The 19,754-nt window shown below is 42.9% G+C and overlaps 1 protein-coding gene across 8 annotated transcripts in view; it reads left to right on the top strand.

The window, feature by feature from the left end:
- Positions 1 to 19,754, top strand: part of LOC139335693 (kazrin-like) — a 155,555-nt gene that overhangs the window by 91,908 nt on the left and 43,893 nt on the right. For all 8 annotated transcript variants that reach the window (XR_011602436.1, XR_011602437.1, XM_070969435.1 and 5 more), the window contains one exon: positions 15,973 to 16,080. Coding sequence is in view for 6 of the 8 variants with exons in the window: in XM_070969435.1 (XP_070825536.1) it covers positions 15,973 to 16,080 (108 nt within the window). In the remaining 2 variants the exon portion in view is untranslated. The remainder of the gene's footprint in view (positions 1 to 15,972; positions 16,081 to 19,754) is intronic.

Genomic DNA, 19,754 nt, shown 5'->3' with positions numbered 1-19,754 from the left:
GGCCACTGGAAATGTTTCTTCTTTGACTGTGTGTGTGAGAGAGTGAGTCAGAAGAGAAAGAGCAGAGTGAGCCAGCCAAATGAGTCATTGTTTAATTCCAACATGACGGTTTTATACTCATGACGCGAATCATTCGTAATATTCATCCTTCTTTAATGTTTTGTGTGAAGTCAGCCCACATAATGTGCACAGGCAGACGGGACATATTACCCTTTTGGATCTTTGGCGCTTGTTGATGGAAATGGAAGGTTTCAAACAGATATCTGGAAAAATGGCAGCAGTCCAGTAGTAGTACAAGTAATAAAATAAGTAAATTTAATGAAATAAAAACAAATATGGCCATACATGACTTTGTCTCAAACCCTGATTTATTCTACCTATACGGCCTTCTGTATTAAGCTTGTTTCATCCAAACAAAGTTTCCCTGCATCCCACTCACACGCTGACCCACCTCTGTGAGCATCTGGGAGCTGCTTCCTCCGATGCTTCCTCAGCTATCTGCTGCTGGCTGCTGAACCACTCCAGCGGAGCAGCCGGGGGTTAAGTGGTTTGTCGAACACAAACCTCAGCTGTATCTGTTGATGGAGGAGGAACTTGTTCTCTCTCCCCACCCACATTTCCCAAATCAGTCTGGGATCTCAACCCCTTGACCCTCTCGTCTGAGCTGCCACCATGCGGGCTGGGCGGCAGTTTTTCCTGTGTTTCATCTCTCTTCATGGACTCTCACACCTGAGCAAGGTCACAGGGACGTGTTGTGACGTGATGTGCGTTTCTCCTCCTGTGCACCTGTGAGGAATACTGAGTAAGATGTAGCATGTAGCAGTGTCACTTTAAAGATATAGAATTATTAATGACGAGACAGGTTCAGAAGTTTATTTCAACACCGATAAATCATCAAACAAGAGCCAGTTTTTCTTTCCATTGCACAGTATTTATAGACTGCACATATGGTGAGATGCGATCCCAGGTTATTATTCATGAATCATGTTCAGCCCATGCAAAAATCAGCGGTCACCTTGAGCGTTTTGTTTGTTGTGATTTGCTCTTCAGTTTGCCTTTAACAGACCACAACAATTATGATACCAGTATAAACCCCTTTGCGTTTTTTTACACATGCAGCACACTATGAAAAATTTATAGCAAGGCTACGGAGAGCCGGCGAATTTGTTCCACTATCCCTATCTCATGTCCTGCAGAACTCTGAGGGAATACCACCATCATCATTTGGTATTCATGATGCAGGATTTTCCCTGGTCGATGAGTGAAGTGCTGAGTTGTGGAAAGATTCTGCCCGATGTGTAACATGCCTCAGAGCCCACCAAAGTTTATGTCTGACAGCTGGTTGGCCTTGAAGTCGGGGTAAGTGATGCTTTACTGGCAATTTGTTTTGCAGCCTGAGATACTGAATAAGTAGTGTAGCGCCGGGCACCGTCATGCTCCATGGGCTCCATGGTACTTTTGTAACCTATTTGATTTGTTGTATCTGCACAGCTTTGCTCCCTCTGGAGGAAGAGTGTGCTTCCTTCGTTCTCAGACCAATTTCATGTGCATCTTGACACAGAATCCATCTATGTTCCCAACATAACTTTCTCTCCTGTCTGCAGCGCAACATGGAGCGTTACAATAGTGATTGTACAGTACGTTTGCCATTGTTTACAGAAAGAAACCCAGATATATGGAAGAAAAAGTAAAATATTCATCACATTTTGATTGCCATTATTTTTTGAATTTCAGTTGTTAAAACCAACAAAAAATCAAAGTCCAGTTAATCCTTTTAAGCAGGCTGTTGCTGTGATTGTGCCTTGCTGCGGTGTGACATACTTTCACTAATTGATTTTGTCCGTGCAGAGCTCCCTGTGAGTGGAGCTCTGACAAACATCTGAGATAATCTTTACATTTCTACACTAGAGTTTTCCAACTCAGTTCTGAAACTTAAAAGTGGGTCTAAATGCCGCAACTTTTGTCAACAGCAGCCACGTGGCACCGCTGAGATCTTCCTGTGACATCAGCTCTCTCTTCTGAGAACACTGGTACAGATAAAAAGGCGAGCTCATGTTAATAACATTTTAAGGGATTCTGTCATTTTCAGCTTTTCAGATGCAGACAGCCGCGCGTAAACATTTTGTGAGCTTTGGCCCATTTTGAGCTGTTGAAACTGATGCAGCCGTGTCCCGCTCATTAAGCCTATCACTCATCGCTACATAATACCACATATGCAGTATGAACACAGAATCATCACTCTGTTGTACAGTGTGCTTTCTCAGGAGAACAGAACGGCATGAATAATTTAAGATAACACCTCAAAATACACACTCATCAAAGTAAAACCATCATGAAAGCATATGCAGTCCTCACGCATGTTTTTCCTTACATGCTTCCCTCTGGCTTTGCTCTCTCTCTCTCTCTCTCTCTCTCTCTCTCTCTCTCTCTCTCTCTCTCTCTCTCTCCTTTTCATTCGCTTCTTGTCAGTTTTCACATGTCTTATAATTGGGAACATTTGTTGCTGCTTCCGGGCGAAGCTGTGGTTCATCTAGCGCACAACGCACGTGCCACACACACATCAGCACAGACGCACACATACACGTGACAATCCCTGAATGGACAGACTCCTGCGTTGCCTTCAGCAGCCTTAATTGGAAGAACGATCCAGTTCACGGGTGCACACCGCTGTTCTGCATATTGACAAAATTCAGTGCCCGCAGCAAAGATGAATTCACCCAAAATCCCTCTTGATCTTTCCTCATTCTCAGCCATGCCTTGTTCTTGTTGACGCTGTTTGATGCCTCAGGTTTTCATTGTAGTTTTAGTCCTTGTTTTTTTGCTGTTTCCCCGGTGCACGACCACGAGCACATAGCTGTTATCAAACTGAATGAGTTCACATAGCAACAAACCCGACCAACTCTAGAGACGCTGCTGTGTGACGTCTGTGTGACCATTAAGATCAACAGAGCGCCAAGCCAGAGGATGACGCTAATAATGGCCTAAATACCTTTTTGCTCTGCTCAGACATTTGAAACAAATAAAACTACAAGGAAAAGAGCAACATGTGAACAATGTTAAGTGCAAAATTTCCAAGTGTGCATAAGTGTTGAAACATCATTCAAACAAATGCAGTGGTTAGGCCGGTTTAACGCTCCCCATTGGACAATACCAGTTGAATGTTGAACTACATGCTTTGCCTGGACGAGAGCAGACTCCCCACTTTGAGAGAAATTACACAGCAGGCAGTTTAATGTCTTCAATATGGCATCAAATCCTCCTGCCAAAGAGTCAGCCACATCAGTGGGAAGAAGAAGACATTGCCAGCCCAGATTTCCTGGGAGTTCCCCAGTTTTCACTGCCCTCTCCTGGTGTCCTTCACCTACAGCCCAGTCCAAATAAAACCTGGGTGCACTGAGCAGAAGAGATCTGTGGACAACAACATTTTCCTTGTACGTGTTATAAACACAAGCTAGTTCATTATCAGTTCAGTGTTGAATCAGTAATACTGGCTTAGATAATTACCACATATTTTAGAATTTCAGCAAGTCAAAAGGCCAAAGTTCCAGATATGAGGCTAATATTTGCACATTGAATTAAAACCCCAAATTGGAGGCTGAATTTACTTTATGTGAAAATGTGGCTGCCGACAGCTAGTTGTCATTTTCAAGGGCAGAATCTTCATTCAGAAGAAAACTCAGGTCATCCACCAAACTTTAGGCTGAGAGCACCTGAGCAGATGTAATGAACAACAGCAGTAGCACACTGGTTTGTGTTTAGCATTCATAGCAGCGCAGACTGTGTTTTACCTGCGTGGTCGACCTGTGAGAGCCAGAAGGACCAAAAACATTTGCACAGCTGTTGTGTTCATGCTTGCTGGTTGACATGTAAACCAACACGAAGCAGGAAGAGTACAAAGAAGAAATGTAAGTAAATGTCACATCTGAGTAAACAGTTTCCTTGTAAAATACTTTGAAGTCTTGTCGGCTAAAAAACGACCACAACGTTCACTGTGAGTCAGAAAAATACTTGACTCTGTGGTTGAGTACGACAGATTTTAATGCTTTGTACATGATTCAAATTTGACTGAATTGAATTTTCCGGTCCATTCTTGGATGTAATTAGTCATTTCGATTAGACAAAATGCCAGCATCAGGGTCAGGTATGGAGAACAGGTTTTGAGATTGAAAAAATTTGAACTTAAGAACCGTGAATTTGTTGCTTTTTGATGTCACTTGTCAGTTCCTAAAAGTTCTGACCTACTTTTCTTCCATTTACATCGCCCGAAACGTTTTTCTACAGACACCACAGTGCAGTCGCTTCAGAGATTAGGGCCAGTTAATGAACACTGTCGCATGATGGAGAAGAACATGCAGAAACACAGATGCGGTTGTCAGTAGCAACACTGTCACAAACCACAGAGGATTCTGCGGTTTCCACAAACTCTGCGTCGGCTCACATTTTCCAGAGAGCGCCGTCCCTCTGCAGATAACTGCATCATGAACAAAAGGCACACATGTTACAGAATCCATCAATTTGCCAGCTTCTCTGTTCTTGTCTTGTTCACATATTGGTTCGGTGTTATTATTGTGCCTGGATGGCAGTTAACTGTCATCACTCAATATTGGCCTTTGATGCTCGCATCATTCCCTAAAAAATTGCCAGAGACAGAGGGATTGTTAAAGCTTGCAGATAAACAGACTGAAACACAGTTTGTTTGTGTGCATGTGTGTCTTTGTGTGTTAGAGGAAGAAAAAAATAGAGAAGGGAAACGGCCTCCTAAAAGCTTCTGCGGTTCAATGTGCTCTCACTTTAAAAAGACAAATGCCGAGAGCAAGTGAGGGGAAGACAGGAAAGAGAGGGAACAGACACAGAGACAAAGCGAGAGTGAGCGGGCTAAAAATGGACGAGGGAGTCAGAAAAGGCTGAATGTGCAGAGGCTGAGAGGAAGCAGAGACAGGCAGGAGGACGGGGAATGAGCTGAGATGTGGAGGCAGGAGCAGGGAACCTTTTAGAGAGGAGGAGGCTGGGAGAGAAATGATCGACAGTCAGTGAATGAAAGAGAAAGTGAGGAAACAGAGATGGGTATTTGTCAGGTGTTCGGGAGTTTGAGAGTGAAGGGAGGAGAGCCTCAGCTGATAGCCTCTCAACAGAGAGGGATAGAAGAGTTGTTACTGCCTGGGATGAGTTGGATTGGAGTAGGTGCTTTATACCATAATGGGAAGTGTGTGTATGTGTGCGTGTGGGTGGATGTGTACTTGTACATCTACCTTTCTGAGAACCAATTTGAGTTGTAGACTGAGGTGAGTTTTGGAAAGAGTTCATTTTGGTCGGTCCCCTCTTTCAGATAGACCTTTAAAAGGCTGCTTGAAGCTTCAGGCTTGGTTTTAATGGTCAGGTTAGAATTAGGTTTAGGTTTTGGTCAAGCTTAAGGATTTAGTTGTGATGGTTAAAGTTAGGCTAATCGGCTAGGGAATTATGCTAATGAGGGTCCTTAAAGATATGTGTGTGTTTGTGTAAAAATGTTGTGATGCTGATGCAGAAATATAACTGAATGTCATACTCAATTGAAAACAGTACGAAGACAATATATTTAATGTTAAACCTCATCAGCTTCATTGATTTTTGTAAATATCTGCTTATTCTGCTTATTTTGATGCAGTAACATTATTGAAACAGTTGGGACAGGAGCAGCTAAAGACTGGGAAAGATGTGGAATGCTCCAAAAACACCTGTTTGGAACATTCCACAGGTAAACAGGTTCATTGGTAACAGGTGACAGTATCATGATTGGGTATGAAAGGGGCATCCTGGAAAGGCTCAGCGAGGATGGAGAGAGGTTCACCACTTTGTGAACGCATGATTGTATAGAGGATATCACTACATGAGCTCAGGAACACTTTAAAACTGTTGTCTGTAAACACAACATTCTGTCTTTATTCACGCTGTACACGGTGCCTCGACTCTGTATCGGCTCTGTATTGAGTAGCAGAATATCTTTGCTATTCGAGCTAATGTATTTCTTAGTATCAGCTTACACAGATATGGACACTCTGTATCCTGTAAATCCTCAAATTAAAGGTCAGTCATGTCCTTCTCGGCCCACTCCTTCTCTGAGTTCCTCTTGTTTTTGCACAAATGCTCTTCTCACAAACGCATTCCAGTCAGCTGGACTGCATCGTTATTTCATTCAGTGTTAAGCGTCAGTGAGACCCAACACATCCTCCAGACTTTTCACAGTTTAAGAAAAAAAAATCAGAAAAGGGGAAGGATGATGCCGCTTGAGCTGCTGGAAGGATTGGACATGTGTTGCTGTACTGATTTTATCTAAGACAGCAGGTCATTATCTTTGAAAACAGGAAATGTTCATATTGAAATCAGCTGAAATACAGAATGAAGGTCGCTAATATGCACTTATTTCAAATAAAAGTCTGGTTTCTCTGCATGTAAGAGAAATAAGTGAGACTTCACAGTAGAGACATGTATAAATGGAAACACTCACTTCCCCTTACCAGCATCTTCAGGTATTGTATTTTTATTTTGCCTTTTGTCATCACTCTCTCAGCAGCTGAGCCCTTTCCATCATTCCCACCCACTCTGCAATTACATTATTTCTTGATTGAGGAGATAGAAACTCCATCTTCATATTTTGTCTTTATTTCCTGCCGTTTCTCCCTCTTAACCTTCCTCCCACTTGGTCATTAGTCCCCGTGTCTCTCTGCGCTCCTCTCATTTTCTCACTCTTCCCTCCTTCTCCCATCTCTCACACTCTCACTTGACACATCTGCTCGCATTTAATCTCTTTCTCCTGCTCTCCTCCTTCTGTCTGTCTGTCCGCTTGCATGTGCTGGCAGGCCGGGGTTAGGAGGACAGACGATTGTGAAAGAGAAATGATGTGACTTTCAATTATATGTGCACATCTTTGTGCGTTGACGAAGCAAAATCAGCCCCACAATCAGCTGCGCCTCCTCCCCGTGTTCCTTTGTTCGGCCACAGTATTGAATGAGGTCAGATTGATTTCAATATTAGCCAAGTTTTTGCTGCCAAACACACTTACATTAGCTTTCTTTGGTGGAAACAAGTAGAAATCTTGTTACTTTTGCTCTCTCTGTGCAAAAAGTGATTATTAAAGTAGATACCTGTGCTCTACAAAGCTGAAGCATGTGGTCCCGGCAGTCTGCAGCTGTGCAGCACACCTGTATTTTTTGAATATGCATAATGATGGCAGCCTTGCAAGTAGTGCAAGTCTTTTTCTTGTTTTGCACATAATGTTGCAGCCATGTCTTTGTGAATTCCCACGCTTCAAAGCCCCACCTTGTTGTCTCCACCACCTCAACAATGAGCAGAGATATGCGCGCCTGTCTTCTTTGTAGAATATTATGCTTATGCTAATCAACTGAGGATTTACTTTTCATCTGTCATGGATGATTTCCTCGGAGAGAAAACAATCAACAGTCTTCTGCTTTGGACAAAGAAAACCTTATCCTGAGTTTTCAAGTATTTCTATGACAAAATATCTGAGAAACATTGAGCGTACGTATGTAAGCAAAGGTCTTAAGAGTTTGTAATTATGCAGTAGATAATATAGCTCTCACAATAATCTAGATATTAATGCATGCAGCCAAAACATGGTGAGGCGTCAACGGATATGTGGCGAAATATGCCAGTTAGCTGTGAGGATAGAGGATTCACTGTCAATTAAATTCAGAGTAGATTCTGAATTGAAGTGATGCACTATGGGTACGCACCCATGTGCACCTGTTTTGTCTGCTTTTAGCTGTGTTAGAGCTTTGGATGCACATGAGCTGTTGAACAAACACTGAAACAATTTATGTTAATGCACACTGGCCCATGTGAATAAAGACCGGACTTTAAGCAGAAATAAGACCATTAAGCCAACATCGAATCCACTTCAGTATGGGGAAGACTTGTCCATCAAGGTCGATGATCCTGTGATGCTGGAGGCCAACGTCCAGCCCCAGCGGACATCCACATCTGTCTTAATCTAGACAAACACCTTCACTTTTGCGTGGACTAGATCATGGAAACAGTAGGTCAGAGCAAATTAGATTAATGATGTTGTTCTTTTTGACTGAACCTTTGCCGCCAGACCTGCGCCCCAAAGCAGGAGACTCATTTAGAAACCCATTAAAGTAACAAAAGTGGAATATAAAATTTCCACCTCAGACGCTTTGGTATTTAAGGGGCTTTTCAGATGAAATGTTACGAAATGCTGCTAGATTATCATATTATACAATATTACACTTAGCGGCACTAAAAGATAAGCTGCAAACAATGCACATAAAAGTGTTGTTTAATGTGCTTTGCCAAGGCAATGGGATATAAAAGAAAAGCAGAGTCCTTTGGAGAATACTGCACTTGAATAATTTTGCACTGCCTTTGAGTCATAATTGTTGTTAAAAGCTGCTCATGAAACACATTTGGTATAGATGGTATTTATCAAGTGATTCTGAACAAACTGAGGGGTGTTGAAGAGGATTTATTTTCAATTTTACCTTCTAGGTTTTTTTTGCATAATTGCATTGGGATAATTATTCAAATATCTTCATATTCATTCTGGAGGCAAATTTTTGAATGAGTTTATTAAGTATCCACAGTTTCTCTGTTTTCTATTATGAAAGTAATGTGGTGTAATGCCAAGTCCCAGGGTGCTTTCTGCTCATATTATAAGATTATGCTTTGTAAGAGCATCATGAACGCACTGTTATAGATTAACTAAATGAATATTCTAGATTTAAAGAAATAGTTTTGGGAATATGCTTCATTGTGTTAATGGACAGATATGAAGATTGCATCAACCTTCTCATCTAACTCTCAGCAATAGAGCGAGAAAGCATATTTGTTGAATGTGACTTTAGGTTTCCCAACAGCAAGCTGTTCTGTAATTACATTTGATCTGTGAAGTTGACAGCATGCATAAAAGTAGGCCTGCTGCGTCCTTTGATTTATCCCCATGACAACATCACAACACTGTGGACCCTCACACATGAAGACTGGCAGGTCAATTAACAACAGCTGTCTCAGCATCTTACTGTTAAGAGTTCCATTCAGCATATCAACTTAGAATATGTCATTATTTCTGTATACACAGTATCATCCTCACAGCTGCAGCCGGCTGCTGGAGAGCATCGGTAAAGATGAGAACATACTGGAGGTGGTGCAATTCAGCTATTATTCAAAACCTATCAGACGAGATCAAAATGCAGCATGATGACGGTGGACGCCAGGTTTTCATCACCGTTCGATCACGCAGCTCTCCGTCTCCCAAAGCGCTTTGATTCCAGGGACAAACATGGCGTTGAAGTGGTCATGCTCAGGCCATCTTAAAGCTGTTCGCAGGCACCTGTCTCTGCTCTGTCATGGAGCTCAGCAAATGGGCCATTTTTCACTCTGCGCACAGAGGGGACGTGTTCATTCCTCTGATGGCCGCTGTAAAAATGTCATTCACGCGCTAACAAAAGCCCACTTCTCCTCGGTTTGGTCTCTCAGGCAGCAGCTCATTTTCTCTCAAGTCCTCCTTACACCAACTAATAACATCCCCAGCCTACACACTTCCTTTGAATGGCCCGCCTAGTACATTCAGCAGCCTTTCATTACAATATGAATTGACAGCGAGTTGTCTTGAGATTGGAGATGGTTAACTGGGCAGCTAAACGTTAAGCGCTCGCTCCCCGCAATCACACCTCTGGTCCATTAGTTGCATTTGTCTGCAGGATATTAATAGGACACCTTGAATTGGGGTCTTGAGGCAGGTGATGCAGGGGGGGAACAGGCCTGTCCTGGTTGGTGGTGATTAATGCATGAATACCCAAGCTTTATCACAAGTCCGTCAGCCTCGGGACTGGAGAATGTCCACGCAATTAAAGGCAGGTGGCAGACGTAAGAAAAGAGCGCAGTGCCTATCTGCAGAGCGCAGACCGAGCCGTGGAACACGGGCGGCTCGGTGAAGGTTCCAGCAACAGCGTCTATTCATCCCTTAATCACCTTCACTACTCATTAGGGCCTTCTTTTGTTCCAGCCGTCGTCTTTTCCTGCTCTGTGCCAGCAGATAAAATATGGCAGGCGCGGACGGGAGGAGAGCTTGGGGAACCCCATTAAATGGTGACAGAGAAAGGACAGAAAATGAAGAGGGGAAACGGGAGAGGTGACGCCGGCGTGGCGGAGTCAGTCAGCTAAGGAAGAAGAGAGGACTTGAGGGAGAGGGGTGGTGACAGCAGCGTGAGACATAGACAGGACGGTCGGACCGTGAAGGCTAGTAATTCCTCGCCATCTTCCCTTTAGGACTGTTGGAACAGAAGAGCATTACGGTGTGTGGAGTTTTCTTCCATAGCCATATAGAGTTCAGCTCATTACAGCTGTGACCACTTAAATCACGTCTACAATAATCTCCACAAACTGGTGAGCTTGAACTCTGTGTGAGAGCAGAGTGCTGCCTTTGAGTGCAGAAATGATGTAAATCGGAGGCTTTATTCAATCATTCTGCTTCTTAATAGAGCACGGGAGCCCTCTCCCTGCTATGTACAGGTGCCAAGGTCTTCCATGAGATGAAGTCTGCTAATATTATTCCTGGTTAATGTGTTCCATTGAGAGTAAAGTTGCCCGAGTTCTTGGATCTGTCTGAGCCTTACAGAGGGAGAAAAAGAGAAGAGGGCTGTCAGTGCCAACGGCTGAGAACCAGAAGCAGATTCAAAATAATGGTCGCACCAGTGATCATCACCGTGTTCTTACAGAGACATACACTGGGACATTTAATCTGCTGTCAGTGCATCCTGTACACATGATTATACTTCACACCTCAAATTGAAGTCAAATGAATCCACAGTTAATAATAATGCGTTTGGAAATAGAAATATTACATGAGACCTATTTTCAGTGGCACAGCAAAAACATCAGCAATCAAACTAATGCGTCAAACTAGTGTCTGAATATTTCCCTCAGCTTAACAGATTATCTCTAGATCGACTGCTAAATATTTGGATCCCCACAAGCAAGAGTCTGAATTGTGTAAAAAAAAAAAAAAAAAAAAAAGCACAGTGAAGTCTGCAGTTTGAACTAAATTTTCCTCCACGCTCCGTGAGGCAAAGCATGCTCGGTTGCCTCTATTTTGAGGGAATAGTTTATTTTGGGAGCTGCATCCCTCTCTGACAAGGATTCTGTGTTTCATCCCCGCTGAGAAGAGGAACAACAGGGGGCTCCTGTTGACAAAGGCTGAGTCCTCCATTTAAGTTTTACTGCAGCATTGTAAAGGTTAGCAATAGACTCCCTGAGGAACCAACGGTCAGCTGGGGTCACTGAAGACATATTTCTGTTGTCTCTTTCATTCAAAAGAAGATTTCAACCGTTTTCATGGACAGAGAAAACCGACGTGTTGACCGGGAGGAAAGCGCTCGACGAGGCTGCATCGTTAAAGCAGTTTGGAGTAAATAGAAGATTTTAAGTAGGAGTGTGACTAATAGTTATTTTAATTAACTGATGAATTAATGCTGAAAGTGACATTGTTGAAACTGTTTCTCACAGTGCAACGCAGCGTCTTTGAATTGCTTGTTTTTGTCCAACCAGCACCTCAAAACTGTGTGATAATTACTCAATGATAATAATACTCATAATTCAGTGATATAAAAGAAAAATGCAGCACATTCTTACATTTGAGATGCTGGAAGAAGCGAATATTGAGTATTTTTGCTAAATTGAGTGAGCGTTTCATCACGTTAGCGCTAATTTAGAGATGACAGCAGCAGATTTTACAAAAACGCTCATTGAAAGTTGAATTTAAGTGAATGTCCCATAAGTGGCACGCACTCCAGGAAGGAGCTGTTTTAAGTCTGACAGTAGACCCTGTTTGGCAGGGGCATGGTGATTTGGATAATTCCATCATTACAAAGCCACATATGAATCAGTATTTATTTCATCACAGCAGAATTACCTTTTCCCTCAGCTCTGTGCTCGGATGGCTAAAACGGTTATTATTGAAAAAGTGAGCTGAGGCAGTTTGATGGTGAGGAAAATGGAACCGAGCCATAAAGTGTGATAAATTCTCATCAGCGTTTTAAAAAAAGAAAACGTCTCGACTGCAGTGCAGCTCATCGTTTTCTCATCAAAGCTATAGATCTGGCGAGATTTTTACGACCCAGGCCTCGCGCTGCCACTGTGCGCACATAAACCTTTTCACAGACATAAGTAACAAATACAGCGTTAATGTGAGGAAGCAGCACGGATAAAAGCCATGTGAACGACAGATTATCAACCTCAAGCTGTTTTCCTTGTGGCCTAACAGACCACTTTAATTTGATGTTATTTACTATCTATTTACTGAAGTAATCAGGAACTCCAATTAAATGTGTAAAAAGATGCATGAGCGCTCCACATCAAGCTGCTATATTTCCAAACTCCTGTCCATTTAATTACAATCTATAATGTATGCATTGTTTTACTTCTGCAAACATATAATCTCTCATGTTGTGAGGTGGAAATAGACGACTGGGTGGCAGCCAGCCTCCCTTGCGGTGCGATGATAGGTGAGCTTGTGTCTTTGTCAGGTAATATTCATGTTGGCATGTGAGGAAATGAGGAAAGAACAGAGGGAAGATGGAAGCAGCGAGAGGAAATGATGCTCTTATCTCAAATCCTTAATAGATCACCCCAAACATGATTTATATGACGAGCCAAAGTAAAGGTTTGGAGAAAGCTTCACTCTCATTCACGGTGCAGCGTGGCAGGTTTTCAGGGAGCCGGAGCAGCGAGAGAGACTCTGTTTTTGATTGTCTCTACAACTCTTCGAAATGATCAACCCCTGATATCTCATCCACTGTTTCTCTCCAAGCCGCTGCCTTTCTGTCTGCTCTGTGTGTCACTGTCTGTAGTGTCTCTAAGATAAAGACTGAAAGATCAATATGAAGCACTTGGACCTTATCAGACCCAAATATTCAGTGTGTTGAAAAGGCCATTGATTCAGAGGCATGGACAGTGACCCAGAAAACATTTGAGAATACAATTACCTGCTTGATAACTCAATGTAGCTTTAAAAAAAAAAAAAAAAAAAAAGCCATTTTCATTGCTGTGCCCTTGCACATACACACAAACGCACGTCACTGCATACATCACTACAAGGTCTGAAAGCTGGAGCAGTAATAAGAACAGCAGCCTGACCGCTCTCTCTCCTTACCTCCAACATCCAATTTGTCTACCCGGGAATAGAAATCATTAAAAAATGTTTGCAGCCGAGCAAGTGATAATGATTTGTTGTTTCTTGTGTCTTAAAGCTGCAATGATTTCAGCGAATTTAACAGCCTGTATCACAACATTCAGCTTCAGCATGGAGGAAGCATCCATCTCTAAATAACTGTGACTCAATAAATGGGCCGTATGGATCCGAGTTGTGATTCGGATTGTTTTTGCCTTTGCTATCATCATTAGTGGGAAATCTTAGCAGCAAAGCATGCATCAACCAGCCAACTTATTCACACTGGCCAGTGATTGCTTGCAGTTATCGTATGAGATGTAATATCCCATTTATGTCACACTGATGAAGATGATGAGAAAACATTGAAATATTTCCATTTCAATTTCGTTCTGATGCAACAGTGTGGCTGTAAACATTGTATAAGGGAGCTTGAAGATGTGAAGACTTACTGGATGCAGGGAAGTGAAATTTCTGAGAATGCTAAAGTTTAAGTGTGTCAAGACATCCATCCATCCATTTTCTATATCGACTATCCCTTTTCGGGGTTGAGGGGTGGGGGGTGGGGGGGGGGGGGTGGAGCCTATCCCAGCTGTCAACGGGTGAGAGACGGGGTACACCCTGAGCCGGTCGCCAGTCAATTGCCGGGCAACATATACAGACAAAGACACTCACACTCACACCTAAGGACAATTTAGAGTCACCAATCAACCTAATGAAGGAGGAAGCCGGAGTGCCCGGAGAGAACCCACGCATGCACAGGAAGAACATGCAAACTTCACACAGAAAGGCCCTGCCCGACCCGGGGATCGAACCAGCGGACTTCTTGCTGTGAGGCACACGCACTACCTGCTGCTCCACCGTGCCGCCTGTGCCAAGACAATGCAGAGTTGTCTGCTGTCTTTTGAAACTTTTCTACTTAATATTTTAGTTTCAACCTAACTTTATTACATATACAGTAAATAAAATGTCGTCACACTCCAGCTCCCTCTGCAGCATATCCCCCCGCTCTCCTCCATATCAGCTTCTCCTCTCCAACCCCACGAGGCAGCCATTATAGTTTACTTGTCCCTTTGCATTTATTCCACCAAACTGTTCCCCTTCTCCCTTGGTAAGTTTCTAAATGTTGGCGAGAGCCTGTCAAGGGCACGATACAGGGAAGATAAAACATTTTCATGAGGCTACTGGGCAGCAGCGGCTTGAAGCTAGCAGATAAGTATGTGCTGTGAATTTTTACATTATTCAAAAAAGTGACAACTGTGCACCTGGTGCCAAAGGCTGCACCGTGGGCAGGTTTGAAAAATTATACATTTGCAAGGCGTTGGGTGGCAAAGTGTTATGCACAGTTTTTAAAAAACAGCCCTCATGCGCTCTTACCAATCACTTTAGGTGGGGACATGCAGCCGGGTCGTTTTTTGGTGCCCTGTGAAGTCCATCTCGGCGAGCGTGATGACTAATCTCGCCATAATGACAGCACACACTCAGACCTCGAGCCCTTCACCCAGACACATCTGTGCTCAATTAGTCTAAATAATTCAGCCAGTAACAGCATCTTAGTAGGTGGGTGGTGGACTGATGGCAGAAGGAATGGGAAGAGGAGGAGGAGGTGGAGGCCAGAGAGGAGCAGAGGTTGAAGAGTGATGTGGACGAGATGTAGTTTGCTGGAATGTGAATTTCACTCTCTCTGTGTGTGTGTGTGTGTGTGTGTGTGTGTGTGTGTGTGTGTGTGTGTGTGTGTGTGTGTGTGTGTGTGTGTGTGTGTGTGTGTGTGTGTGTGTCTGTGTCTGTGTGTCTGTGTGTCTGTGAGCGTGAGCAAAGCAGAATCTTAAATCCTTTCCATTTTTCTTCAAGAAGTGCCACAGTAGCATTTGGAGTGACCTTTTAGCGAATTTTATTCGGAATCAAACTCTGCACACGTCTGCAGGCTGAACGGGGAGGACGGCAGACGTGGGCTGAAGTGACAAAGTCGTTTTAGCAAACACTTTTATGTGAGCTGACCCGGAGCAATGCTTTCAATATGCATTCCCCGCGTGCCACTGGTGAGCCAGGCCAAAACTATATTAGAAACCACTGAACCCCATCAGAAATCAAATCACACTGTGGTCATAAAAATGCTAATATTTATATGCAGCAGTCTTTCAAAGTAGCAACTTTGTGTGTGCGCCTGCATGTGTTTAAGCTTGTATGCTTTCGCTACGGCGCCATGTTCACGCTCCCCCCAGAGACAGTAGCTGTGTTGATGAATGGTAAGCTACTGTGGAGTTGCTACAGTGTAAGGAGTGAGTAGTAAAAGTTCATTATGTGCATATTGAGAGGGATGGTGTGGTGTGCCGCATTAATCATTTTGTTTCCCAAATGTCTTCATGCAGTGTGTGCATAGAGGAAAACTCGCACTGATGAGGACTTTAATGTATCATTCATTCATGCAGTTTGGGTGTACACAGGCTTTTTCTCTCTCTTTCTCATTTCGCTGTTGCTGTCTCCATAGTCATTATAAATATGGCAAATACATTTTACTGCTCCAGTTCTAAGGCTGTTCTACATGCTTCAACAAACATCATCCACACACAGGGGAACATTTAAGCTAATAGAAATCTGTAAGACATATACATGAAAATGCCAGGATGGTTATTAATTTTTTTTATTAATTATTTTGCATTTTTATCATCATCTTGCTTCACATGCTTATTTCCAACATCACGGATGAATTCCACTGTCTGTCTATCTCAGTTGTCTTTCTGAATCCCTTCGTTTCTTGTCTGTTAATCCTGTTTGTCGTTTGTTTTTTGTTGCAGATCCCTCTTCCCAGCCGAGGCAGAAGCCACCAGCCACTGACCTCTGCTACAAGACTGAAATCAGCAGTTTAATGGACTTCAACTCTCCGGATGCTTCCCTGGACAAAGGTTAGACCTGATCAGCTCTGTTAAACCGCAGATGTTTGACTCAAAAGTAGTTGTTTTTCCCCTGCAGTGCCACGATGGGAGGATGCTGTGGCAAAGGCAGGGCATACATATGCATCCAAGAATACACCTTTACATAACACACACACACACAGATATTTATACTTGCAAATACATTCTGCCTTGAGGAAATCCACAAGAGCTTGAGATTGAGATAAAGTGCCTTTAGTAAGGGTAAACCAGGGTTTCATAATGGGGTGAGAGCAAGAGTAGCTAATAGTAGCATCCCTGCAGTCATCTCCTCTCGCCTCCTGCACCAGTCACTGGAGCAATGGGCTTCCATTACACACTATTCTAGCTAACGGCTGCTAATGAACCCAGCCAGTCTGTGTTAGAAAAACATCACAAACAGCATTTTGAAATGATCACACAATGGCAAAAGCTGCTTTTTAATTTCCTCTGTTTGCACCTCGGTATTGAACCAGGAGCAGAACAATAAATTGACCACTGCTTTGTTTTGTGTCTGTGCAGTTTGTCGTCTTGCAGTGTGGCCTCTTGTTGCACGCTTGGACAGACCAGCGAGGCAGAAATTATAACTCTCTCTGCAGTGTGCACAGTGATAATACAGTTAGTAAATAATAGTCCTGGCTGAAAATGTCCTGAACACATATTTAAATGCATAAACTGTGTTTGTAATGTAACAACTCAGTGTGGTGTAACTAAAAGTTTTATGTCATTGGTTAAACACATTGAAAAGTTAGTAGCAAATGTTAAAATTGTCATTTTTGATTGCATTTATAGACAGTTTATTTACCTTTTATTGAAATATATTAACATTTTGTCACATTTTGTTAAAGGTGCACAACACAGAAGCAACCACAATGCAATGCTGTTCAACACTGGGGTAATTTAAAGTAGTTCAGTCTTCATCTTAAATAACCTCAAATTTGACTCTACTGCAACCATTATAATTTTACATAATGTACCTTCACCATCTCTTGCACCATTTGTTTACCCTTTGTGAATTAGAAACTGATGCAGAATCGTCAGAAAAATGTTTCAGTTCAGTGAGCTGAGTCACAAGTTGCCTCTGTACATATTTCATGGCTCTCAGCCAGTGGAGACGTTCCTATGGTTCTTGTGAGGACAGTCTGAATTGTTATTGCTTTTACATTTAACACATTCATGCCCTCCAGTCTTCCTGTAAAATGATGGCACAACACGGCTCCATCTACAGTGAATGCAATCGTGCTCCACACTCATCTGTTTTTACAGTTCTGCCGTTAGTGCCCAGTCACCATGAACCGCCCCAAAAGCAGCCTGTGAAATTTAAAGTCTCTATTTATTCCCAGACTCTTGTCTAAGTGGGTGGTTGGATGGGTCTCATGTTAGCGTCATCGGCTGTCCGGACAAACACGGTTACTGTCGTTTATCTATAGGCTGTTTCCATGTTTCAGCCCTTTCATGACAAAAGCTTCTTTCAAGAAGTTGGGGTCTTGCAGAGAGAATCAAAGTAGCTAATCATGGCACCAGTACAGACGCCTCTCATGGATTGTGGATCCGGTAAGGCTGCCAGCTCCAGTATGGATCTCTAGTGTTACCCAGAGAGCCCCCAGGGTCCCTTTCCTCATTAAGTGTCCCGCTGAGGGGCCTGTTTCGCTGCCAGTTCTCTCCTCTCTCCTATTAGTGTCTGTCGATGCCATGATGATACTCAGACTGTTCACAGTCATTGTTTCAAAGAAAGGGAGCAGTGTTGCTTGCCTTTTGGTGACGGTGGTGTGTTCGTACAAAGCTATGACCATATGTGGTAATGATCTTCAGCGATGGAATGTAAGTAGGTACATTTACTCAAGTACGTGCTACCAGTTTATAATTTGGCATCGTTATTGATTAAACTACCAGAGTACAAAGATGTTATAACACAGAATGTGAATAATTGGTAGTATTTTTGACATATACTCAATTGAAAAAGGTACAAAAACAATATATTTAATGTTTGACCTCATCAGCTTCATTGACTTTTGTAAATATGCACCAATTTAAATCTGAATTGGACTGTTTTGCATACTGATTAGTTTTGCTTTTCATATCAAAAGCTTTTGCTGCAAATCACGTACTTTCCCTTAAAGGACCATTGTGTGGGATTCAAGGGTATCTATTGGCAGAAACTGAATATGATATTCACACATATGTTTTCATCAGTGTATGATCACTGGAAAAACATGAATCATTGTGCTTTCATTACCTTAAAATGAGCTTTTTATATCTACAGAAGGAGCAGGTCCTCTTCCAGACACCGCCATGTTTCTACAGTAGCCCAGAACAGACAGACCAAGCACTCGCTCTGTGGTATTACTATTTTTACTTGAGTAAAAGTACTTCTTTCACCACTGCTGATCTGGAGTCAGCTTTTTCTGCAGGTAGCAGTATCCTGTTGCTAAGATTACAAGAACATGCTGGAAGATTTAATTACACTGTACGTTTGCATTCATTGGGCGTCATTTGGAGGTCAGGGGAGCAAATACTGTACTTGATGAGGTCAGTTACGTGGACTAATTCATGCACATTTAAGTTAGCGTGGTTGTATCAGCACATGTACACGCTCTCCCTCAGCACAAACTAGCTGGTGTAAGTCTGTGGTCATTTCCTGGATGCTGTAAATGTGCAGACTCAGGAAGAACACATACGCACACTCCAGCAACCCCTGCAGTGGCCAAGGCCACGTATATCACCACAAGTTTCAACAGAATGAGAACAGGGAACTCAGGGGCTGTGTTATCAGCAAATTCATCTCAGGTCTGCAGTAAGAGAGAGACAGGGAGACAGGGAAGGAGAGGGGAAACAAACGTAAGCAGCGAACACTGTATCATTATGGAGACAGGTGCTGCTTCTGCACATTAACTGGCAATGATGTCACTAGCTGGGTGAAGCGTGGCTCATGGGCTTGTTTAAATAGGAAGGTCGGTGCAGAGAGGTCAAACAGGGCGTCCAGGAAAAGATGGACGTAGGAGGGAGGGAGAGACAAAGAAGGAGAGGGCAAAATAAGTGGAATAAGGAGGAGGAGGAGGACAAGGTGAAAGACTGCATAAGGACAGTGTCGCCTGCAAATGTATTCTGATTAACAAGAGAAAATCATAAAGAGGAGGGGGGAGTAGAGAGACACAGAAATGAACAAAAGAACAATAAAGAAAGGGAGAGCGTGAGGGTGTATGTGTGTGTGTGTGTGTGTGTGTGTGTGTGTGTGTGTGTGTGTGTGTGTGTGTGTGTGTGTGTGTGTGTGTGTATGTGTGGAGTGGTCTCTGCTGAGCACTTTCATTTTTCCTCATGTGCTGACACTTTCCAAAACACCTGCCCCCACCGAAGTCCTCTCATAGCCACTGGGAGAGTGGCACTTAAATTGCCTCCAGCAACAGTATCCCAACCTCTCCACTGTAATTTACACACATTAGAAAGAGCTGCTCAGAAATGCTCAGGCACAATGGCTGTAGTTAGACTCGTTAGGACTGTGACTCATTTAATTACACTAGAATGCAATAACTGGATATTGTTTGCGTTGTCGCCTTCACAATCAGGTTCGGAGGCAATCACGCTTACATTGCGATCAATGTCCTGCAGAGTATTGACATAATCCAGGCAGACTCGTACCAAGATAGAGAAAAGGTAATGCAGTTTGCATC

Source organism: Chaetodon trifascialis, chromosome 8 (assembly GCF_039877785.1).
Source record: "Chaetodon trifascialis isolate fChaTrf1 chromosome 8, fChaTrf1.hap1, whole genome shotgun sequence".
In the NCBI taxonomy this organism is placed as follows: domain Eukaryota; kingdom Metazoa; phylum Chordata; class Actinopteri; order Chaetodontiformes; family Chaetodontidae; genus Chaetodon; species Chaetodon trifascialis.
The sequence above is the reverse complement of the archived record's forward strand: the minus strand, read 5'-3'. Positions and strand labels throughout refer to the sequence as shown.